Source organism: Molothrus aeneus, chromosome 13, assembly GCF_037042795.1.
Source record: "Molothrus aeneus isolate 106 chromosome 13, BPBGC_Maene_1.0, whole genome shotgun sequence".
Lineage (NCBI taxonomy): Eukaryota > Metazoa > Chordata > Aves > Passeriformes > Icteridae > Molothrus > Molothrus aeneus.
The window spans coordinates 18,307,256-18,329,743 of record NC_089658.1 but is presented as its reverse complement, the minus strand read 5'-3'; the positions used below and the strand labels follow the sequence as shown (position 1 = coordinate 18,329,743).

At 48.3% G+C, this 22,488-nt stretch overlaps 1 protein-coding gene across 1 annotated transcript in view; it reads left to right on the top strand.

Annotated features, from left to right (window-relative positions):
• MEGF11 (multiple EGF like domains 11) overlaps positions 1 to 22,475 on the top strand; it is a 196,115-nt gene extending 173,640 nt beyond the window's left edge. The window contains exons 21-25 of the mRNA XM_066559110.1: positions 3,479 to 3,597; positions 9,538 to 9,604; positions 13,625 to 13,681; positions 19,690 to 19,896; positions 20,136 to 22,475. Of these exons, the coding sequence (XP_066415207.1) occupies positions 3,479 to 3,597; positions 9,538 to 9,604; positions 13,625 to 13,681; positions 19,690 to 19,896; positions 20,136 to 20,296 (611 nt within the window). The 3' untranslated portion in view covers positions 20,297 to 22,475. The remainder of the gene's footprint in view (positions 1 to 3,478; positions 3,598 to 9,537; positions 9,605 to 13,624; positions 13,682 to 19,689; positions 19,897 to 20,135) is intronic.
• The last annotated feature ends 13 nt before the right edge of the window (positions 22,476 to 22,488 follow it).

Here is a 22,488-nt window from a genome sequence, read left to right as displayed (position 1 = left end):
TGGGTGCAGCCCTGGCTGGGCTCTGGTGCTGCCCAAGGTGGATCCATGGAGGAGATGCTTTGAATGAATCCCTGCTTTATTCTGGAGCTCTGCCCAGCCTCTGCTCCAGGTCAGCCTGCACAAGGCATCAGCAGCAATATTGCACAGAGGGAACAGGGATTCCAGCCTTCACCTGCAGGTTTGCTTGTGGATTAAAGGCAGAATACCATGGAGACGTGCTTGTCCAATGGATATAATCCCATGTAAACCCATGTACTTTGGCAAGAATTTCACCTGGATGGCTGCAGCATCCAGCCCTCTGTGGGCTGTAACATTATGGCTCTCCTGAATCACCAGTTGTTCTTTTGCCTGTTTACTCTTATTTGGGTGATGGTGGTGCTGTTTCTGAATAGAGTCACATACACAGATCCCTAGCTCCTGCAGGCAGCAATTTCCTCCAGCACATTTATTTCTGGAGGATGTTTTTGGTCTTTAGGTCCTCAGCTCCTGTGAGGCTGATAATCCATGCATATGTTTGAGAGAGATTATGAGGAAAGGGAAGGGAACCCCCTGAGCAGCCCTTGGACTCTTTTGCATTTGTGGATGAAGGATGTGGCAGCAGAACACACACTTTGCCCAGCAGCCAGAGGAGAAGAAAACCACCTGTTCTGGGAGGGCTTATCCACAGCACATGGATCCAAGAGCAAATTTTCCCAAATAAGCCTGAAATCAAAATGGTGCTCCCCAGCCTGAGAGTGGCCTACATCCAAAAAAGATTTTGAAGTGCAGGTTGTTTAGTTCAAGGAGATGGGGCCAGAAGGGAAAACTGTGTGGCAGTGCTGGAGAACAGCAGAGATTCCTTCGTGGGACTTTCACAAAGACTTGGCCATGGGCTGAACTCTGATGTTTGAGGTCTTGTCAAGGTCTTAGCAAACTTTCTGATAGGGGTGAATCCTCTGCTGAGAGCCAAGAGCTAAGCAAAGCTTAACACAAATAAAGCATCATGGATCCTGAAGCCTAGACAAGAGACTTCCAGAAATGATCTGCAGATGATGGGTGGTGGGAGGTGGCAGAGTGAACCCTCCTGTTTGGAGCCTTCAGCCGTCTCCCTGACACTGTGTGGGCAGAGAAGACCCACACAAAGAGAAGGAAGCAGCTCCATTTAGCAGTTGAGAAGTCTGGGTTTGTATTTACTGCAGAGTGCTCACTTATTCCCTTTTTTGTGGCTGGGCTGGTGCCCAGTTTCCACAATACTGTCCTGCAGAATGGGGACTGATGCTCTCTGTGGCACCCCAGGCTCAGAGCAGGAGCTCAGTCTAATTCCCTTTCCTTTGGGCATTTAAGTCTTTACTTACTGTTCAGACCAGAATAAAATTCTCACCTTTGGGAATAGAGAGATTTTTTGTGGGTTGGGTTTTTTTTGTTGTTGTTGTTGGTTGTTTTTAAACAGGGATAGCATTAGATTTGTATTTGATGTATTTCCAGCCAGCAGTTACAAGAGCTTCATGAATAAATGTGTAGAAAATGGACTGTGCTATCAAGGTAAATCAGCCTGGGTGGCTACTTAAGTATCAACCAGAGGGAACTGTGTAGCAGGAATAATTCTGAGTTCAGGGTGCTGCGTGCAAGGGGGGGAAGAAAAGGATTTTGGGGGATGTGTACAAGCTCAGAATCATTAATTCAGCACTGTGCTAAGTAGTAGAGGACTCTGGTAGAGGTTTATTGCAGCTCATTTTGGGTGCAGAGAACAAGCTCCAGCCAGCTGAGAACTCACCTTGTCTCAGGTGGCTCCCGGTGACATCGGCGGGGACCTCAAACCCCACTGCGGAGCCACAGGGTCCTGCTCTTCCTTCCAGCTGCTCCTGGCCCACAGCCAGTGGGTAAGGGAAGGGAGAAGGCAGAGGTGACTCCACCAACACTCTCAGAGCACAGAGACACAGATCCAAGTGTCCTGTTTAACTGGAACCGTGAGCTGTGGGGAGGGAGGAGGGGCCCTTGAGCCAAGGCCCCTGAGCAGGCTCAAGGCTGTTTGGTGGGGGGCACACACTGACATGAGGGGTGGGTTCCAGCCCCAGTTCCCACTGGCAGACCCCAAGAGAGATGTGTTTCCTGTTGGTTTGATTGTGAAGGTCACAGAGTTGTAGCTGGGGGAGATGGCAGAGCCCTGGCAGCCTGGCTGACAGATGTTCAATGCAAAGACCTCAGCTCTGGAATCACATCCTGATCTGAGATCATTTGCCAGCAGCAACTCTGCAAAACAGCTGGGACTCAAAGGCTCTGCACTTACCACAAAACAGAGCTGACCTCGAAAATCTCATTGCATGTTTCAGCAGAAAAGCAGTGCTTGGTCAGAGCTGCACATGCAGGAGCAGCTTCCCCTGAGCCCTGAGCCACAGCCCTTATGTAAGAGACACCCTGCAGATAAACCCACTTCTTGGAAACAGGATATTCTGCAGTAAATTAGGCTCAATCTAGATCTCCACAAGATGTCAGCAAAGCAAAGTGCATGTTCAGAGTGAGGCGAATGCAGAGGGCAAGGAGAGGAGGTGATGGTGGCTGGGGACCCCAGGTCCCTGTCCTTCCTCACCCACGGCTGCCAGGCTCCAGTAAAGGTGGAGATGGGCTCAAGCAGCCAGCCCAGCACTTCATTTCCCTTTGACATGAAGGTGCTCCCCACAACCAACCTCTCTGCCTGCACTTTGAGCCCATGCCTTAGCAAAGCCCCTTCATTTGCTCCTTACAGGGCCTCGTTGTTTAAATGATGCTGCTCCAGTTGGAATTTTCCATCTCTTCTCCTGATGGTACTTTGAAACATGTACCTATTTGTTATGCAGCTGGAACCAGATTGGGATTGATGTTTTCATTAGAACTGCCACTATAAATATGATGCTTTTCTTGGTAAATTATTCTGCTTGGTAAATGTGTTTATAACTTAAATTGAGGAAATAGATAAAATGTCTCTGAGCATACAGTGTAACTGCCCAGGTTTGCCTTTCAGGGCTCCAGCTTTGGTTTTTGAAAAGCCTTTACACACAATAGAAAGCGTTTTGGACTCCTTGGTACAGTTATAGCACCTTGATTTCTAACATTACTCCAGGTTTTGTAACAAAAAGGTTTCATTTGTTTCAAGTCCAAGACTGCCCAGGGGCTCTTCCATAGGTTAAACCAAGGAGGCAGCTGTGTTGCAGCCCATGCATTTCCTGAGTTCTGCCTCCCTCCCCTCACCTGCAAAGCAGCTGGACTGTCAGGAATTACTTTATTAACACCTTCAGGAAGAGAACACTGTATTATTAAAGTATTTTGGTTTTTTCTCTTATATTTAATGCTAATAGTCAAGAGCTTCACACCATAATGCAGGATAGATTGCATCTGCAGATGTTTTAGAACACCCAGTACTCCAACAAAGATTTCTAAACTAGATTGTCTCTACCATGTTTTCAGTTTCTTAAGAACTGTTGTGGCTTCCAAAGTATCTTGTGCTGACTTGTTTTCTTCCCAGATATATCCCAGGGTAGCAGCAGTGTTCACTGTTTTTCCAATCCAAGCTACCACACTCTCTCATGTGGGGTGACTTCACGCTTCTTTCCCAGTAATCTGGATGGAAACAGCTCCTGTAAGGTAGATATTACCCCACCCCACTGCAGCAATGTTCTTATCAGTTCAAGGAAATCAAGCAGAGCAATGCCTCTGGGGCCCTGTTGTCTGCCAGCACTACTTCAAACTCCAGGGTAGCATTCCTGATGTCCCAGACACTGAAAGGTTGGATTTCCCCTTCCTGTATCTTCCCAGTCTCTGGGAATGGGAACTGGAGTCTCACCCTGTCTGGGTCAGCAAGGCTTGGTGTCTTTAGCAACTCTGAGGTATGTTTGCTTCTCAGAAGAGATAAATATCTCAATAAATATAATTATCCATTAACACAACACCAGTAAATCAATGAAGCATTAATCAGTAATCTCTCTTTGCTGTTTCATTGTTTCCCACATCAGACACACAAATTCCCTGCTGACACAGACAAGCAGAAAGGTGCAAGAAGGTCCCTGGAGTGCTTTTGAGGACTCGTGCAGGGACATTCTGGGAGCTCTGCTGTCACTCCTGGCTCTCCAGCAGAGCTATTCCAACCCTCTCACTGGAACATCCAGGAGCACTTGCCTTATCATTTGTTGCAATTGATTCCCTCAGACCATTCACGAACAACACTGACTCAATTCAGCACTTTAGCAGTAAATTTAGATGTGGCAAATGGTAAAACAGCTCCTCCTTTGGAGCCTTAATAAGCCCAGGTGAGGCAAAGCAGAGGGAGCAGGGCAAAAAGGAAATGCAGTTGATTTCATCAAGGTTGTCAGCTTTAAAAATGATGGTATTTCAGGCTGTGTCACCTTAATCCAAATGTAACTATTCACTGGAATGCCATATGAACAAGATTAATGCAAAAAAGACACCATTGTACAGGACAGGCAAAAATATCTCTACATGTGTTCCTGTAAGTAATTTCTTAGTTGTTAAAAGAAAATCTCATTAAAATGTAATAAAAAGGCTGGCTCCAGAGATTTCTCAGAGAAATGCTTAGACAGATGTGTAAATATGTTTTTTCATGTAGATGGTCCCCTTGCATCATGAATTTTTGCTCCCCAAATTGAAAGTGCAAATGCTCATAATGTCAAATTTAGGATGAGCGTCCGTCTGGACCACTAATCCTTTTGCAAAAATTTAAATCAATTCAGAAAAGGTCAAAGCCAGCACCTATCCTGGATTCCCAGCCTGCAGTGCCATCTTCTCACAGAACTACTTCAAAAATTAAGCTGCTGGAAAGGTTTAATCCCCAAGTGGTGCTTTGGGACTCGCCTGGAAGCTGCTCCCCCTGCTGCAGCTCTGGCCATTGTAGTCAGTCAGGTTGTCCTGATAATCACTGAAAGACCAATAGAAGTGGTATTTTCAGGGTATTTATCAAAATATATGGCCTGATATTGCCTTTAGATCTCCCACCATCTCACTTATTAATGAGAATGCTTTGCAGTGCTGAATAGCTGAGGATGGCCAAAAATACACTTTGTCTGTCTGCAGCTCTGCAGCCAAGTAAGACAAAGGAGCATATAAAGCCCTAATAGCTGCCTTAACGAGTTCATTTCCAAATCAGTTTGCCTGGTGCCATTCTCACTTTCTGCAGAGAAATGTGCACAAGTTGTACTTGGAGGATTCATTTCTTTGGAGTGCCAGCTGGGGTCACAAAGGAGCCAGCACAGATGCAAAATGAAAAAACAATGGCAGAGGAATGTCTGAAGTGCTGAGCCAGACCCGAGATGTGTTTCCTCCCTGTGCTCCAAGGAGATCAGGCCTGGGGGCGCTGGGCTGGAGCCATTCCTGTCTCAGAGGCTGGGCAAAGCACAAAGGCAGGACAGCTGGGAGCCCTGCTCCAATCTGGGGAGAGTTTTCTCTCCTGTGCTTCCCTGCCCTTTCTTTCTGTGTTTTGCCTTTTCTCCCCTCTTGGTGATCTCTCCACTCTTATTATCTTTTTTATTTCCCATGTCCCTGTTCCTATTCTCTTTTCTCCCCCAACCCTACACATATCATTCCTGTTTCCTTCCTGCTCTCCTCTCCCATCTCCAGGATCCCTGCCTGGGGGCTGCCAGCACTGTGTACCGACCCTGCTGCAGCTCCCAGGGTGGCACCTCTGGAGGGAAGGAGGTGGGTGAGGCTTTAGCAGGAGCTGAAGGGCCCAGCCCTGCACTGGGGACAGTTTGTGACACGGGCCTGTCTGCACAGGATGGGAGCAGGGCCAGGTTTCAGCCGGGGGAAGGATCTCACCTCCTCATGCCCCCTCTGCCAGACACACACTTGGCCACTGCTCAGGTCCTGAAGGTGAACCATTGGAGCTGCTGAGAGACAAGCACCAGTGGAGGCATCAAACCCTCCCCAGTGTGTTTGGGGCTGGGGTTGTGCCAGTGGAGCACAGACTGGAACACAGGCAGGAGGAAAACAAGTGGGAGGATAAGGGGGAGCCTATCAGAAGAGACTGAAAAAAGGCTTGGCTGCTTTTATCTGGCAAAATGAACGCTGAGGGGGAGCATGATTGCCATCTATAAATACAGCAAGGTAAACACGAGGAGGGAGGAGAGCTATTTAAGTGAGATGACAGAGCTGGCTCGAGAACAAATGAGGATGAACTGGCCATGAATGCATCGAAGCTGGAAATTAGATTTCTACCACCAGATCAGTGAGATTTTGGAATAGCTTCCCAGGAAGACTAATGGGACAAAGAAATCTGATTACTGTTAAAATGGAGCTTGATCAGCTCTCTGAGGGATTGTGTGCCTGGGTGTTTGCAGTAAAAGGCAGCTGGACACACAGACTGGGGGATCCAAGCCCTTGCAGTCCTGTCCCCAAGCCTGTGCCAGGTGCCAGCAGGAGCTTGCAGGGCTGAGCTTTATCTCTGTGCAAGGACCCCAAGAATGGATCTGCAGCTCTGAGGTTCAGGAGGTGGCTCCAGCATCTCAGTGCAGGCTTTTAACTCCCAGCACTTTGCCACAAGTAATTGCTCTTCCCATGGGAGAGAGCTTGGCAAGTCAGCTCGGGGGAAATGCTGGAACCATTGGAGCCAAGAGATGTTTTACTGTGGCTTTAACTGAAGCCAAACCCTGACCTTTGCTTATGAGCTCCTACAAGTAGGTTTGGCTTTTTTTTCTCATGACATGTGCAGCACCAGCTAGTAATGATGCTGCAAGTTACCAAGGACCTTTTGCCACAGAATTACCACAAATTTCCAAAGCAGATAAATGGAGATTACTTACCTCCATACTGTGTCTTCAGATCAGAGCTCTCATTGCTGAACCACAGACCAGATTTCAGATGCTGAGGACCTGTTTTGTGCAGAGGGTGTTTGGCAGGACCACTCACAGAATCCCTCTCAGGGCTTCAATGCCAGCTTTGTGTCTGAGTTTTTGAACTAAGTACATGGAGTAAAAACAAATCTCTCTTACCAAGCTCTGCAAAGTTCATGAAGAATACTCTGTGTAAAGGATGAGGCTGCTGCAAAATGGAGGATTCTCACCTTGAGCTTTTGCAAAGCTCATAATTCCACCTTCATTCCCTTCCAGCATCGCAGCAAAAGTCCAGGTGTTGGTTTCTACAGACATCATAAAAATCAATTGCTATTAGGTGTCCTGATTTTTTTAAAGCCAGCAGTTTCACATCTATTAAAGGAAGTCCTAAATTCTACCAAAGACTTCACACAAAATTAGAAGATGCAAAACAGAGGTCACTGGAAATGGTCTGACTGGATGTCACCCAGCTAATAAAAAGGCATTCAGTACAGAAAGTACCATTTAAGTATCTCTGACTAAAACTTGCCCAAGAAAAAGGAGGACTGCAAATACAGAATGGCTGCAGCATGTTGAGGATGGGCATCTAAAACTGAGCAACACAGGCTTGGACCAGGAAGATCTGAAGTCAGTATTTAGGGAAATAAATGTCAAATTATTGATTGCACTCCTGCAGGATAAAGGTATGATGGAATTCCTGACAGCACTTCTTTGCCTAATCACCATGGACTTAAAAACCTGGGCATTGACAAATGGCTGGTGGTGATCAAGTGGCCACTGTCATCTATCCAGCTGTTTCAGACAGGCAGATAATGACTTTGTTTACTCAGGCTGGTATCTCGTTGATCTTAAAGGAAACGTTGCCAGATATGAGGTAGTTTTAACCAAATTGCTAAAATTACCAGCCTGGAATTTTAATGGATAAATTTACTATGAAGGATTTCTTCCTCCAGAAAAGCAATTTTGCTTCACAGTAAAAATTGAAGTATTTTCTATCTTAAAAAAAAAAAGTTAACAAATTATAGTGTGCTAAGAAATGATAGTAGCACAAAGAGATAGCTATAATCACATTCAGGAAAATTGCATTCAGAAAAACTTAGAAATGTCCCCAAATCATTTCATTTAAAAAAATCAATTCTAGCCCGTAGCTCTTCATGCCAAAATTTTAGGTTTGTGAGCTGATTTATAAATCCTGCAAAGCCACATCTTTTAATAGAAACCCCAAGACTTTAATAAATGTGCTCTAAGTGGTGCAGCTGGGTTGAAAAATCAGCATTTGTGTTCTGGCTGCAAGTTTTGAAGAGAAGAATGAAGCTGTGAGCTCTGCTGAGGAGAACTGATGGTGCCAAGGGTTGAATTCCTCCCAGTGACCACATTCCAAATGGATCTGCTCTTCATGCCCCTGCCACTGCTGGGCTGTCCAACTGCCCCATCCATCCCTCATCCATCCCTTCCCTCATCCATCCATCCATCCATCCCTGCCTCTGCTGTCTGTGTTTCCATTCCCAGTTTGGGAAGCACAGGGAGCTGCTGGATGATCAGGAAACGACTCCTGGGCTCTCCTGATTTCCTGCAGAGCTTCCTCGGTGCCAGGGACAGCGGGAGCACTGCGGGCACAGGGACGACACAAGGATGCTGTAGCCCAAGGTGGGGTGGCAGCGGCACTGAGGGCTGTTGGAAGGGACTGTGGAGGGGAGAAAATGCCCTTGGAATGTGGCTGTAGGTGCTGGGCCCCAGCTGGGATTCAATATCCCAGTAGGCATCAACACATCACTGGAGGGTTTTGTTCCAAGTCTAAAAACCTATTAAGACAGCTAAGCAAAAAAGAATGGTAGATCAGGAAAGATGAAATGTGGTAATTTTGAATACTCTCTTTCAATTTTAACCTCGTTTTTGTTTAGCATTTTCTTGTAAATCCAGTAAAATAGCTGAGCTGAATGCTTCCAAACACAGCAGGAGGCTTCCCAGTCTGGAAGCAGACACAGGAGGGCAGTGATGGCTTCATACCTTTTCAGAAACAAGGCTGGGATTTGCTCTTGAATTGACACTTCCTCTGGACCAGCTGTATTCCAGCAGGTGTGGCTTTCAAGGGAACAATGTGAGGAGGAAAGCTCAGCAGTTTTAGCAGCTACAGCTATTCCCAGACCGCCCTGCAGGGCTCAGCTGGTGACCACTCATCTGTGGAGCCCCCTCTGCCCTGTCCCAGCGCAGTGGGGCCGTGCAGAGGCCCCTCTCCTCTCACTGCCCACTCTGGGAGGTGCTGTCCCAGCAGCAGCACCTGCAGAGCAGCCCTGGACTCTCCTCTTTGCTGGCAGATGCACAGGGGCCTTTGTGCTCCATCATTGCCAAAGTGATTTTCCTTGAATTGAGAGAACTCGTGGCCCCTGCACCCCCAGCTCCAGGCTGCCCCTCTGTGCATGCTGGTGTAGGGGTGTGATCCATCCATCTCCATGGGTTACTTTGGAGTGTCACCCCACATCCACAGGCATCCCAGTCGTGGTTCCAAAGGAAATCCTGTGCTCTCCAGCATGTTTGTGTTCATGGCTTGGTGAAGTGACTTTCCTTTGTGATTTTCCCTAATGCTAGTGAACAGCTGTCCAACTCACACAGATAAAGGGCTGAGATGCTGAGGCCAAGGCAGGAGTCACCTCCCATTTTTATTCCTGACATCCTTGGGCTGTAGTCTGGGGTGGGAACTGTCTGTCTCTTCCAGCATTAACCCATTATCATACTTTTTGAACAGCTCAGTAACAAAATCCTTGACAGAGAAACTGCAGACTGGAGACCCTACAGCTATCTGAATGAACTAGGTCAGTAATTTTTAAACACTTTAATCACTTTAGTAGACTTTAGAGCAATTCCAAATCCAAATCAGCCTTTCATAAAGGCATTAACAATAATGAGGAATATTGGTGTTGTCTTTAGTTCACGATCAGAATTGCCAGTAGTGAAAGATAGAGAATTAAAAATTATTTCCTTTACCACAAACCACAGGCTGGGAAAGCAAAGTCAATATTCATTTTAGTCTCCCTTCCAAGGTTGCTGTGTTGAATCACTATCATCTTCTCTATAAATGTTTTTTTAAGGACTAACTCAGGACATTAAAAATTCAAATTTGGCTCTTTTTTTTTTTTTCCTTTCATGCTTAATAAAGCTTAGCACTAAATAGTGGCATCTTGATGAAGGTGTGGAGCCTCTGTGGGAGCTGGGGTGTGCAATGCTCCATTATCTCCCAGTAAATCATTCCGTGGCAATTCTGAACCACCAGCCAGTGCAACCAAGCCAAGAGTGAAGTGTAATTGCCTGTTCTGAGTTTATTCTTCCTGGCTTGACTTTTAACAGGGTTTTTAGCAGCTCTTAGCTCAAATCCTGCCCAGATTTAGTGCTTTGGATGCTATTTGTTTTCCTATCTGAGCACTCTGAATTTGGCTCATGAGTGGCCCAAAGCTTTTGCCCTTTCCTTTCATGGGATTAGTAACATCTCACTGAAAATATGCAGGAGGAGGGAAAGTGCAGCATTAGGGGGTATTATGGGATTTTTAAGGTCAACTGTCTCACAGCTCACATGGCAAAGGAATGAACACAGGGCAGCACCAGGCATCACATCCTGCCCTGGGCCCAGGCCCACGCCGTGCCTCACTCAAAGATAACTCTTCCCTGCATCAGGAAAATCACAAACCTGTCAAGCTTCAGTGCAAAATCTTTTCATCCTTAACCCCATTAATGTTTTCTGTGTAATAAGCTGCAGAACCACTGTTGTGCTCATCTGTATGTGACAAGGAGGTGGCTGTGTGTGTGAGGGTTTCCAAATGCTTCTCAAACCACATTAATTTTCCTTTTATTATTTTGCTGCTTTTTTTGCACACTATTTGCTTTATTTGTGTTTAACTTGTGCTGTCCTGAGCTCCCCATCTGCCACCTCTCTTCTGCATTCATGCATTTTATTTTACCAGCACAAACAATGCTAAATTCCTCTGCAGCAAGAATGATCTAGAAGTGATAAATACTTTAGCTAAGGAGCCTCCAGCAAAACACTCAATTTTTCCCCATAGCATTTTGCATCCAAGATAACTTTTTTTCTTTTTTCAAACCAATTGATGAAAATTAGATTTTTTTTCCTTTCTTCTCAGTACCAGAATTAATGCCTGCTCATGCTAACTGTCACAACATTGAATCCTTGCTCAGATCAAGGCTGTTTTTACATGCAAATAAAAAGTTTTCACTTCTTGGTATTACTGTTGTGCAATAAAAGCTGCAGGTTCCTCTCATGAAAATTTCAGAAGATAGTTTAAATCTTCAACTTTGAATTATAAACATAAAATAAAAGTCTAATAAGGTCACCCAGGGAATCTTGACTTTAAACATCATCGAGCATGGAAGTACCACAGTTAAAAACCTGTTCCACCTTCTGAGAGCTGATTGTGTTCATTTGAGTCTGGGGAGGAGCACAAGTAATTCCCATGGACATGGGGTTGAGACATCAGAGTTTGGGGACTCTGTGGTGCCAGGAAGAGGCTTTGTCACCTTCCTGTGTCATGCCTGCCCAAGGCAGCCTGGTCCTTGTTTTGGGGAATGGCTTGTCCTTGCATTTTCTCTCTCCTGTGTTACAGAGCTGGAATTGTTTGCCCTGTGAGTAATCCTCTTGCTCTAGTCCAGCCTGCACTGGGCAGTGGCAGAGCCCAGCTTCCAGCTCCCATCCCAAGCAGGTGAAAACTCCCAAAGCACTCGCCTGAGCTCAGGAAAGGTTCTTGTCTCATTATCTGGAGCACTGGCCACAGCAGCTGCAGGCAGGGCTGGGTTTATCTCTGATGCTTTTTTAACAGCAGTCCTGGATGCAGACACTAAAGTGGGATTTGCAGCACATCGTGAGTGACTCAAAGCTGCATTTATTCCAGAGGACCAAAGGCTATAAGTTTGATTCACAGCTGACTTCACTTTCTTCTCAAAGCCAAAAGGTGTGGAAAACTATTTCCAGCTGAGACTCTGATTTCACCCCAGCAGATAATTTAGCTTCAAACTTAAACCTGGACTTTCCTGAAGTGCCAGATCCCTGGCTGGTTTAGGACTTTTCCACATTAACTACTTCTGCAGTTTAAAAAATAATGTATCTTTTATTCATTTCACCTCCCAAGGAACTCAGTGAATACAAAAAAATGGGTCATAAACCCATGGTATTATAGCAGATAAAAGAGAAAACTAAAGGAGGAATTTTGGGAATTTTTGGTTGGGAAGGGCTTTGTGGGGTTGTGTGGCCCTGCCAAGGGCAATGCACCTCCCCAGGGGTCAGCCTGGTCCCTTTGTTCCCTGCCACTGCCTCTCCATGGCTGCAGCCCCTTGCCCTGGGAGCTCTCCAGTGCTCCTCCAGCCTTGCTCTGTGGGGTGAGCGAGCCCCAGGTGCTGCTTGGACACTGCTGCCCTGGGAGGTTTGCTCAGCCCTGGCAGGAGGAGGATGTGATCCCCAGGGCTGGCCTTGGGGAGCCCCAGCCCTGTGGCCACGGGCCAAGGGATGAACTGGCTCCATCCTCCTGGCTCTGACTCAGAACACAGCAGGGAAAGAGCACAGAGCTCATGCTGCTCTGGGACAGAGCTGCCCAAAGCTCCCAGTCTGCCTTGCCCTCTGCAGCAGGGTGAGTCTGGGAACTGGATTGTGGTGAAAACAAAGCAGAAGGTGCTCACATGGACTGGGGGGTCACTCATGGCCAGAAGAGCCCCATCCCAGGGAGCCAGTTGGTGCCACCAGCCCCCTTCCTGTGCTCAGGGATGGGCACTGAGAACCAGAGCAAAGGGTTGGTTTGTCTTTGTTGTGCCAGTAACACATTTATTGTCTAATCTAGTCATTTCTCTTATTTAGCAAAAAAAATGAAAATGTCATGAAAAGAGGGCTGGTACAGCATTGCCACAGCCATGAGAACTCTTCTGCAGAGACCAGAGGACACACAAGGACAAATAGCTGGGACACCTCTGGGACACGCTGTCTGTGGGGCTCTTTTCCCAGTGTAACTGAGTTACTTGCCTGGGAATCCCATAGGCCACAAGGACGTTTCTCAGTAACCAGATCTGTATTGATTGTCCCAGTCAATAGGAAATACCAGACTCTATAGCTAAAAAGATTTAAAGGCTTACATTAGATTTTCCTTTTGATTGATATCTAGGGTAATTTGCGGGAGAAAAAATGGAAGAGGTCCCCATCCCCTTCTGTCTCAGCTTGTGAGGAACAGTGAATTCCTCTGGAGCTGCACAAGGCAGAATTGTTGGCTGTCAGCTCTGCTCCTGGTGCTGCACTGTCAGAGCACTGTGGTCACTTAGGGACTGTTGTCACATCAGTCACTGAACTGTGCAAATTCACCAGCAAAGTGATAGTAGGTAATTTAAAAAGATGGTGCACACCATAGAGTCGAAGGCTGTGAGTTAAACAATACACTCTCCACAAACAAAACAAAGCCTAAAATTAGTCACAGAGTGCTGCAACACAACCTGCAGACTCAGATTTGAAAGGGCATGTTCAGGCTTCTTTCACACCATTCCAGTAATGAATGGCTCAGCAGATGGTTTTTATCCTGATCTCCTGATGGATGGCAGTTCTTGGTAACCCTGCTGTAGAGAGCTCTCCCTTCCAGGGAAACTCTTAAGCACATGCATAATTCCAGGCGTGCACAGACTCCCCACTGGAGCTGAGTGTGTGCTTACAGCTGAGGATGTGCTTAAGAGCCTCCCTAAATGAGGGCCTTGATGTACAATTTAGAGGGAAGAATATATGCTGCTCAGTAGTCAAAGCAATCCAATTTACATAAATATTTATTTGTTTTCCATTATATATCATTTTTATGCAGGTGCTTGTGGGATGGATAGACGTCAGAACACATACATAATGGAAAAAAGCTTCAAAGGTATGGTATCCAGAGCTGCAGAACCCTGCCCAGGTGTGAGGAGGGTGTCCTAGAAGAGGTGAGATAGGAGCCTGGCAGGGAGGGACAGAGCCAGCACCCCCTGAGCTGCCTGCCTGGCTCCCAGCGCTCCTGGGCCATGGATGATGGATCCAAAGCTTCCCAGGGCCACGGGCTCTGCAGCACAGGGAGAAAGGGAGGGCTCAGCTCAGGGCAGGAGGGGCAGGAGGAGCTGGCCAGGGCACACTCAGGTAGGACCCACCAGCCACAGGGGCTCTGGGGGAGCTGCTGGTGGCACAGTGCTGCATTTCCCTGCTCTTGGCTCTGGCCATGCTGAGCTAAAGGAAAGCCCCAAGGAAAGAAGCTGCTCCTGCTCGTGCCCTCTGCTGAGAGGGATTTAGAGCAGAGCTGACAAGAGCCCTCCCTGAGGCTGAGGTGCCCTCATGCTGGCACCAGCACTTGTGGGCACTGACTCCAGGGCAGTTTAAACAGGATCTCAGATGAGTCACAAGCACAGGGCCCAGGGTTTTACATTTCACTTTGCTCCACGTTTACATTCTCAATATTCCAGTTCCATCTGGACCACAGGAACACTTGGCACAGTGGTTCCCACAGCTCCTGGCAGATTGGGCTGGGGTTTAGCTCACTGAGCTTGTGCTCCAGAAGATGGAGCAAGGAATCTGTCTCCTGGGGAATAGGCAGCTTTCAGGCCCAGGTCCTGGATCTGAATTAGGCCTGGGAATGTCCCTCAGGGAGCCAAGGAGGGAAACACCACCCAGCCTCTTCCTGCAGTGCCCTGGGGCTGCTGCCAGACCCCTGCTCTGCCATGGCTCAGGTGTTCCAGAGCCACACCTTGGGCTCAGCCAACAAGGAATATCAAAAGCTATTTCACATAAAAAGCATTAACCAGCTTATAGCCAGGCCTAGAGATCAAGATTCACTTTGTAGCTGCTGTTTTCAAAAGACAGGGATGCAATATTTGTAGAACATCACCTTACCACACAGAATCACCAAAGGAAACCAAGAACCAACAACCAAGTCTTTGTGGATAAAGCTGAAGTAAAAATATTGAATGGATTATGTATATATATGATATATACGATATATGATATACAAAACACTCAATCCACTGGTTTCAGCTACTTCAATGATTCCCTTTTTCAAAAGAAAAATCATATTATAATAGAGCTAGTTGTTCCCTGTACATGGAGCTATTAACTTGCTCAGATTAAACTAACTTACTGTGTTTACAAAGTTTAAAGGTACCTTAAGCACATGCAGAGGAACTCCCATCCACGGGCACAGTCACCCCAGAGGGACCAGTGGGGCAAGAAAAAGAATCACAGTGACAGAGAACAGTGAAATGCATTTTCAGCTGCTACATATTTCCCTTAATTTTTAGGATCTGAACCATTTCCTTTACATGTTTATCTCTTTATAAATTGAAAAATCAGACTCAGAAGCCACAGCTGGAATTCTTTGTGGCTGCTCAGCTGCCTCAGGCAGGCAGGGCTGGCACTGGCAGGGACACAGGGGCACACCTGGCTTCCCAGGTATGTTTGGGAGCTCACCTGCAGGCACTTAGGAGCTGAGGGCTCTCAGAAGCAGCTGCCTTGGAGAAGCTGCCTTACCCTCTCAGAAGCAGGCTGAAGGTTCCCAAGGCCCCTCTGAAGGCCCATTCCTGGGCTCAGGCAGTGCCAGGGGAGTCTCCTCCCAGGAGGAGCTGGGAATGTGCCCAATGCTCAGAGTGAGCTCTCCTTGCCCTGCCAGGCCCTGACTCACCACATTCCTCAGAAAATGGAGAGGAAGAAATTCCCAGTCCCAAACAATTGGATTCTGTCAGCAAAAAGCCTTGGCAGGCAGGTGCCTGGTTTTTAGCTACTTTCATCCAATTTAAAACCATGTCTTTTCCCACCAGTGTGGTCTACCTGGGGGCAGCCTGTCCTGCAGTTGGAAGTGGTCTCTGGTGGCCCTGGACCAGACAGAGCCTTGCAGGGAGGGGCACAGGGGCCTTGAGGCTGAGGCCAGGCTGTGGAGAACCTGGGCAACCTCCTGCTGCCCCAGTTGTCTGAGGAGACCAGAGCTGGGGGCCGTGCCCAGAGCAGGGCACCAGCAGAGGGGTGTCCCCTGTGCAGCCTGGCACCAGCAGAGGGGTGTCCCTTGTGCAGCCTGGCACCAGCAGAGGGGTGTCCCCTGTGCAGCCTGGCACCAGCAGAGGGGTGTCCCCTGTGCAGCCTGGCACCAGCAGAGGGGTGTCCCCTGTGCAGCCTGGCACCAGGGCTGTGGTGGCTGAGCTGCTGTGGAGCTCCAGGGGTGGGCACAGATGTCTGGGGCTGCCAGGTGTCAAGGCCAGAGTGTGACAGCAGCAGAGAGGGGCTGGCTGTCCCAGTGCCAGCCCTGAGCCCTGTGGCACCTGGTGACAGGGGCTCACCAGGCACAGGGTTTTCAGAGCAGGTTTCTGAGCAGTTTCTTTCCTGTGCATGGTGCTCAGTGATGCCATTCCTGAGCTCTTCCTTTCAGCTGAGTCCTTCTGGTTTTAGGGGTTTGGTTTTTAAATGAATAGTGCTGCACTGATGGAATGAAGTGACCTCGGGCACAACCATTTTAAGGAAAAACACCCATGCTTTGCAGAAGAGCCAGGAAATCCCCAGCAGAGAGAAGCAGTGGTCCCAGGGATGCAGGGCTGGGCTCAGAGAGGTTCCCCTGGCCGTTGTACAGGATGTGTCCCCACTCCTGTGGCTCTCTGAGAAGCAGCAAGGGGCCCTCGCTGTGTCCCTGTCCCTGCAGCAGCCAGGGCTGGCCAGGTTAGGGGCAGCAGCCAGCACAGACACTTCATCCCAACAAGGGTTAAACAGGAGAGCACCTTCGACCAGGGCACGGCACCTCCCCTCAGCACTCCCACCTGGCTGGGGCATCCAAGGCTTGTCTGCAGCATGCCAGGGGAAATTCAGGACACAAGAGAGGAACCCAGTCTGGGGGAGGGACGTTTCCAGTCCCTGCTAACAAAAATAAACCCTCCAAAGGTCTGGTGATTGGTATCCAGGCAACACAGAAGGCAGGGACTTCAAAATTAGAGCATATTCCCAATATTTCTCTGGAGTCCAGCTGATTGAGTGCTTCCAGTGAGCCCCAGCACTGTGGGGCAGAGCTTTCACCTCCATGAGAGCTGGACCCTGCAGCAGGGAGGGATGAGGAGTCAGCACAGCCAGGGCTCACACATGGCTGCAGCACCACGGGCTGAGAATCTCTAAATATGTTTGTTCTGCTTAAATTAATTCATGAAACAAAATTTGACAATTGATGCCAGACTTCTTAATTATCCCCAAATTACCTTAATAACAAATAACTCTACAGCCTTCAGAGTTAAATCCTCCATGATCTTGCACATAATGTTTCTTGAGGGCTAATGACTCCCTGGTGTACCCAGAATCCCAAACATCCACTGGTGCTCCAGAAAATATATTGTGTCCCAAGCAAAGGTCTGGTCCCAGGCAGACACAGAGCTCTGTTTACGTCAGCAGGAATGGTCCCAGGCATGCTGTTTCTCAACATCTCCTGGGAAAAGGCAACTCCTGGGAGAGGCCAAACCAGTCTGGGCAGCCTGAGTGGCATTCACTGGTTCTTCCAACTGGTTCTGGGAAGGGAAGGGCTGAGGGACACCTGCCTGGGAGGCAATGTCAGCCCTAACTGCAGTACAGGTGGATTTTAGCTTAGGGAGATAAAAGTAGCTGAGCTGGATGAAATAAAACAGCTGATGTGCTGGGATTTTTGCCTTTGCCAGCTCCAATGTGCCCAATTCAATAAACAAACCACACAGCTATTTACCTGCAGCTGCAGCTCTGCAGGAGGAGGAATTCTCACTCTGCTCTTTGCTGTAGCAGCCAGCAATCCTTTATAATCAACATTTCCTGAATCTACACCCAGCTCTGGTTTGATTTGCTCCCTCCCAGCCATGGTGTGACAGGGAGCACTTTGAAGGGAGTTGTTGGGGCACAAAGGGAATCCTGCTTTTCACCCTGTAAGCATCTGCTCAGCAGCACTGCTGGAAATAGAGAAGCAAATTGAAGATAATCTTCACGTCCCTCACCCCAAAATGCAGAGCTGGCTCAGGCTGTCCTGAGGCTGTCCAGGCTCTCCTAACGAGCTCCACGTTCCTGGCGTAGCCACCAGGAGCTGTGAGCTGCTGGCAGGTGAAGATGAGCCTTTCATTTGTCTGTCTATGGTTTCCTCACCTCTAACAGCAACAGATCCCAGACTGGGACATCTGGATTTAAGTCACATCCACAGCAAAAGCCAACACTGAGCTCACTCATGTGCAGAAGCCTTTGGTCTCACAGGGCTGCCCCATCTCTCTGTAGAAGGATGGGATGGGGCAGTTTCCCACTCACTTGTACTGGGCTGGGGTTGGTGACAGTGCAGGGACAAACCCTGCAGCCAAGAGCCAGGGAATGTCACTGTTGCTTTGGTTCCCATCTCCTGTCATGTACCAAACCTGGCATGTTTCACTTGGAAGCAAAGGCACTGCTCATCTCACCCAGGCTGATGCCAGACAAGGAGTTTCTAAGTTTTCTACCTAAATAAACACTGCACTGGTGCCAGGCCTCTGCCAGCCTCCCCATCCCTGATGGTCCCAGCTATTTGTGTGCAGTGGAGCTTCCCAGTGAGCTGCTTTCACTGACCCTGGGAGCTGAGGGCTCTCCAGACTTGTTGGTACCACTGAAATCAGAGCTCAGAAAGGCAACACCTGGCACCTCCCTCAGGGCTGACCCAGGACCAGGGGCACCAGGCCAGGGGTGATGGACACACAGACACACAGATACAGACACATCCCCAGAGCTGAAGGAGGGACAATCACTCACAGTGGAGCAAACCTGGCACGTGAGGGAGCAGGACGGGGCTGGCAGGCTCAGAGCCGAGGTTTGGAGAAGTGATGTCATGTTGTCTGTCTATTTCTTAACCTGAATTTCTCTTTTTGTCTCCCATACTAGACAGCGGGGGCAGCTGGGATTGCAGCTATTTTGCAAGTCCCCCTATTTCACCGGGAGTATTTCATATATACCAGGATCTGCCTTTGTACTGTAACCCAGCACAAGAAAATGCCTCATCTTTCATTGCATCGCTCTAATTCTAAATTACTGGCACTGCCCAGCAGGATGCACACAGCAGCAATGGCACGTTCTTGAATGTCAATGTTAAGACCTATTTATTCTCTATTGTTTTTTATTTTTAAAGCAAGACTGGCACTGTACCTTGCAGCAGGCTGCTCTATCCCAGCCAGGTCACCAAGCGGGCAGCTCTCATGCCAACCTTGTTCTCCCCAAGTAGTGCCTCTGTCACCTCCTCTCCAGCCCAGGGGAGAGGAGCAGGAGATGTCTACAGCAAAGGGGGGAAAAAGCAGAGCAAAAGTGAGGCTCAGATGGACGCTTGTCCTCCTCTGTGGAAACCCAAGCATTCCCCAATTGTAGGATGCTGGATAACCCCGAAACTGGCTGGGGCTGCACATGCAGAGGCTGCACTGGTGCAGTTCAGAGCCTGTGGCAGCATCGTGCACTCCAGCACAGGGCCCTGGCTGTGCCCAAGCCCCGGGACTCACCCTCAGCTGGCTGAGCAGCCCAGGGCCCAGCAGCAGCTCCTGCCTGCAGAGCCAACTGCCCGCAGCTGCGCCTGGGCCTGCGGGGCAGAGCAGGATGAACACGGCTCCACAGGAATGAGGGGGAGGGAGGGAAAGGATTGCCACCTCAAATTAAATATTGCAGTAAACGGCAGCTAGGACCTCTCACAGGAAAACCTTCAGTACTGAGCAGGTTTTCATTTCTTTCCTGCTAGTGAGTGGTGGATGCAATGGTTTGGAACACCCAGAGCACAAGCACCGGGTGTCTGTGCTGGAGGCTTCAAGGATCTTCCTTATCCCCTGCCCCCCTGTCCCCCCCAGCCTTCCTGCAGAGGCTCAGTTGTAATTAACCTAATTAAGCTAATGATCCTAATGCACCCACTCTGCTCTTGTTTTGCAGATTATATGAAAGAATCTGTGTGCAGCTCCAGCACTTGTTCCCTGAACAGCAGTGAAAACCCATACGCCACCATTAAAGACCCCCCCATTTTAACCTGCAAACACTCCGAGAGCAGCTACGTGGAAATGAAATCACCTGGTCACAGGGAGTCCCCGTATTCTGAAATGCCAACTTCATCAACAGCCAATAAAAACATCTACGAAGTTGGTAAGCAGTGGGTGGCACAGGGGGGTTGGTGCAGAGGCTGGTTTCCCCTGTCCTGGCACACAGATCTGGGCTTGGCGTGGCGCAGGGATGAACTGGCAGGGGGAAGGCCTGAGCGTTGGTGGGCTGGTTTGGCGAGCTGAGCCACAGTGGTGGATGTCCTGAGCTGGAAGGGACCCCGAGGATCGGGAGTTTTGGGACTGCTGCTGGTCACCACACCCCAGTTCTCCTTGCTCCCGCAGAGCCCACTGTCAGCATAGTCCAAGACGCCCGCGGCCGGAGTGCCAGCTACCTTCAGAGCCCCTATGACCTGCCCAGGAACAGTCACATTCCCGGGCACTACGACCTGCTGCCCGTCCGGCACAGCCCCACGCACGGGCCTTCCTGGGACAAGCAGTCCTAGAGGATGGACTTCACTGGGCACTGTGCTGCCAACACAGACTGTGAGGAAGCAGAGGAGAAGCCATTCCTTCCTTTCCTGTGGACTGGCAAGGACTTTACAGGACATCAGCTTGGGCCAACTGCTGCTGCTGCATGATGTTATTTATAAAGACATTTTTGTATGGGTACCTGGAACTAATGAGAGCCTCCTCCACGTGGGACTGGAGCACATCACCCCAGGAAGGTGTCTTCATGCTCCAGGCAAAAACTCTCTGTGGCGTGTTCTAACCCTGGCTTTGCTGTAAAATAAACCACAAAAACATGCTAAGTAGAAGGATTTCAGGATGTACATTTCTACTGACTGCAGCAAGAAACCTTTTACTGTTAGGAACAAGGTGACTAGGAATACGCTGGAATTTATTTTCATCTTTGTCATGGGAATGGACATTTTCTGAATGAGAGCAGGGAAACTTGTCATTTCACTCTCTGGAAAGCTCATTTACTGCCATCACCATGTGCAACCTGTGCAGATCATGCTTGGTAATTAGCATTGAGATTGTCATCTCTATGTTCAGTACCAGAGAATTTGAGTTCAGGAATATTAACACAGACACTTTCTGTGCAGTTTTTAGTATCTTTCCAAATATCCCCTGATCTTTGCTAACAAATGGAGTTTCCACAATGAGTCTCACACTCACCACACTTTTAATGTTGATTGGCACAGGTAGGCTTTGATTTTCCTTATGCAGCTTCTCTTTTGGTAGATAAATCCAGCAGATCTGTCAGGCAATTTAAACTGCTGCCCCTCCAATTCCTGCCCTGGGATGCTGCAGGTTTGCACAGACCAGCCCTGGTTTCATTTCCTTTCTCAAAGCTGAGCCACATCGGCTTCTCTCCCATCTTCCCAAACCATCTCCTCATGATTCACTTTCGGCATGCCACTGATGACACCTCTTAATCTGATGTGCATTACCATGTAGTGCAACTTTATCCATTGATGATTCTACCTGAAATGTCATTAAATGGAGCTGGAACTGGGTTTTCTTTTTCAGCAGCTGTTTGTGAAGTAATTATCAAGGGTCTGACCCATGGTAAAATTTTGGACTGAGCCACCATGATATTTTTTTTAATTTATAATCTCTATTGACCTAGAAAGTAGAGTACTTGCCGTTAGTTCCTTGTAGATTTTGAGCATGAAGTAGTATTGACTCTAAGTATGTAATTTTATTAGGCAAACGTGGAAGTAGCAAGTTGATTGCCTTTTAAATATAAAAAATAATCTGTTGCACATTCGCCAGTCTGATGGAAGCAGAAGAGGACGACACCAGCCCCGTGGGTTTGCTCACAGCACGATCCCAGGAGTGACCTGCAGGGTCAGGACTGGCAAGAGGAGCCCTCCAGCTTGGGGACAGCAGCTGGATCCCAGCCCTGGGAATACTCCTGGATCCTTGGAGCACCGTGGTGGGAGCCAGCTGTGTCCCCACAGATGGGCTCAGCCCCCATGCCTGGGATCACAGCCCCTGGCTCTGGGCATTCTGCCCCTGGGAGCCAGCACTCTCCAGGTGGTCAGGCTGGCTCTGAACCCCCAGCCTGAGCCTGGACACCCCCAGGACACCCCCAGGCTCCTGCAGGATCCTGCCCACGAGGTTTCCCGAATGCTGCATGTGTGCATGGGGGCCGTGGCTGATCAGCAATAGCAATTTTGTTTTCCAGGAAAGCCTTATTTGAGATGTAAGAAAACAGTTATTTTGTAGGCCCAGTAGGAATATATTTTGCATACATGAATAGAAAGATTTACCTCAAAAATATCAAGAGAAAGGCAGTTGGATAAGGAATACTCTTGTTAGGACCCACCTTGGCACCCAGCACAAGCAGCCTGAGCTGCTGGCCTGACCCACGTTTGTGTGTTGCTGTAGTTTGCAATGAGACTCCAGAGAGCAGAGATGTGCTCAGTTGTTTGGTTTGGTTTTTTTTCAAAGCAGGATTTTGAAACCAAATGCAATGATGTGCATAGAGCTTAACAGGAAAAGAAAAAAACAACAAAACTAACAAAAAAAAAGTACCTTCTTGTATATCAGCATTAGCTTAGGAAACAGGCACCAAAATGGCAATACTTTTTTAAGGCAAGACAGATTTGTAATATATTTGTTCACTGTGCAAAGGTATCCTACCTTGTACAAAATAAATTGAATTTCTCTCAATGTGTAGTTCTCC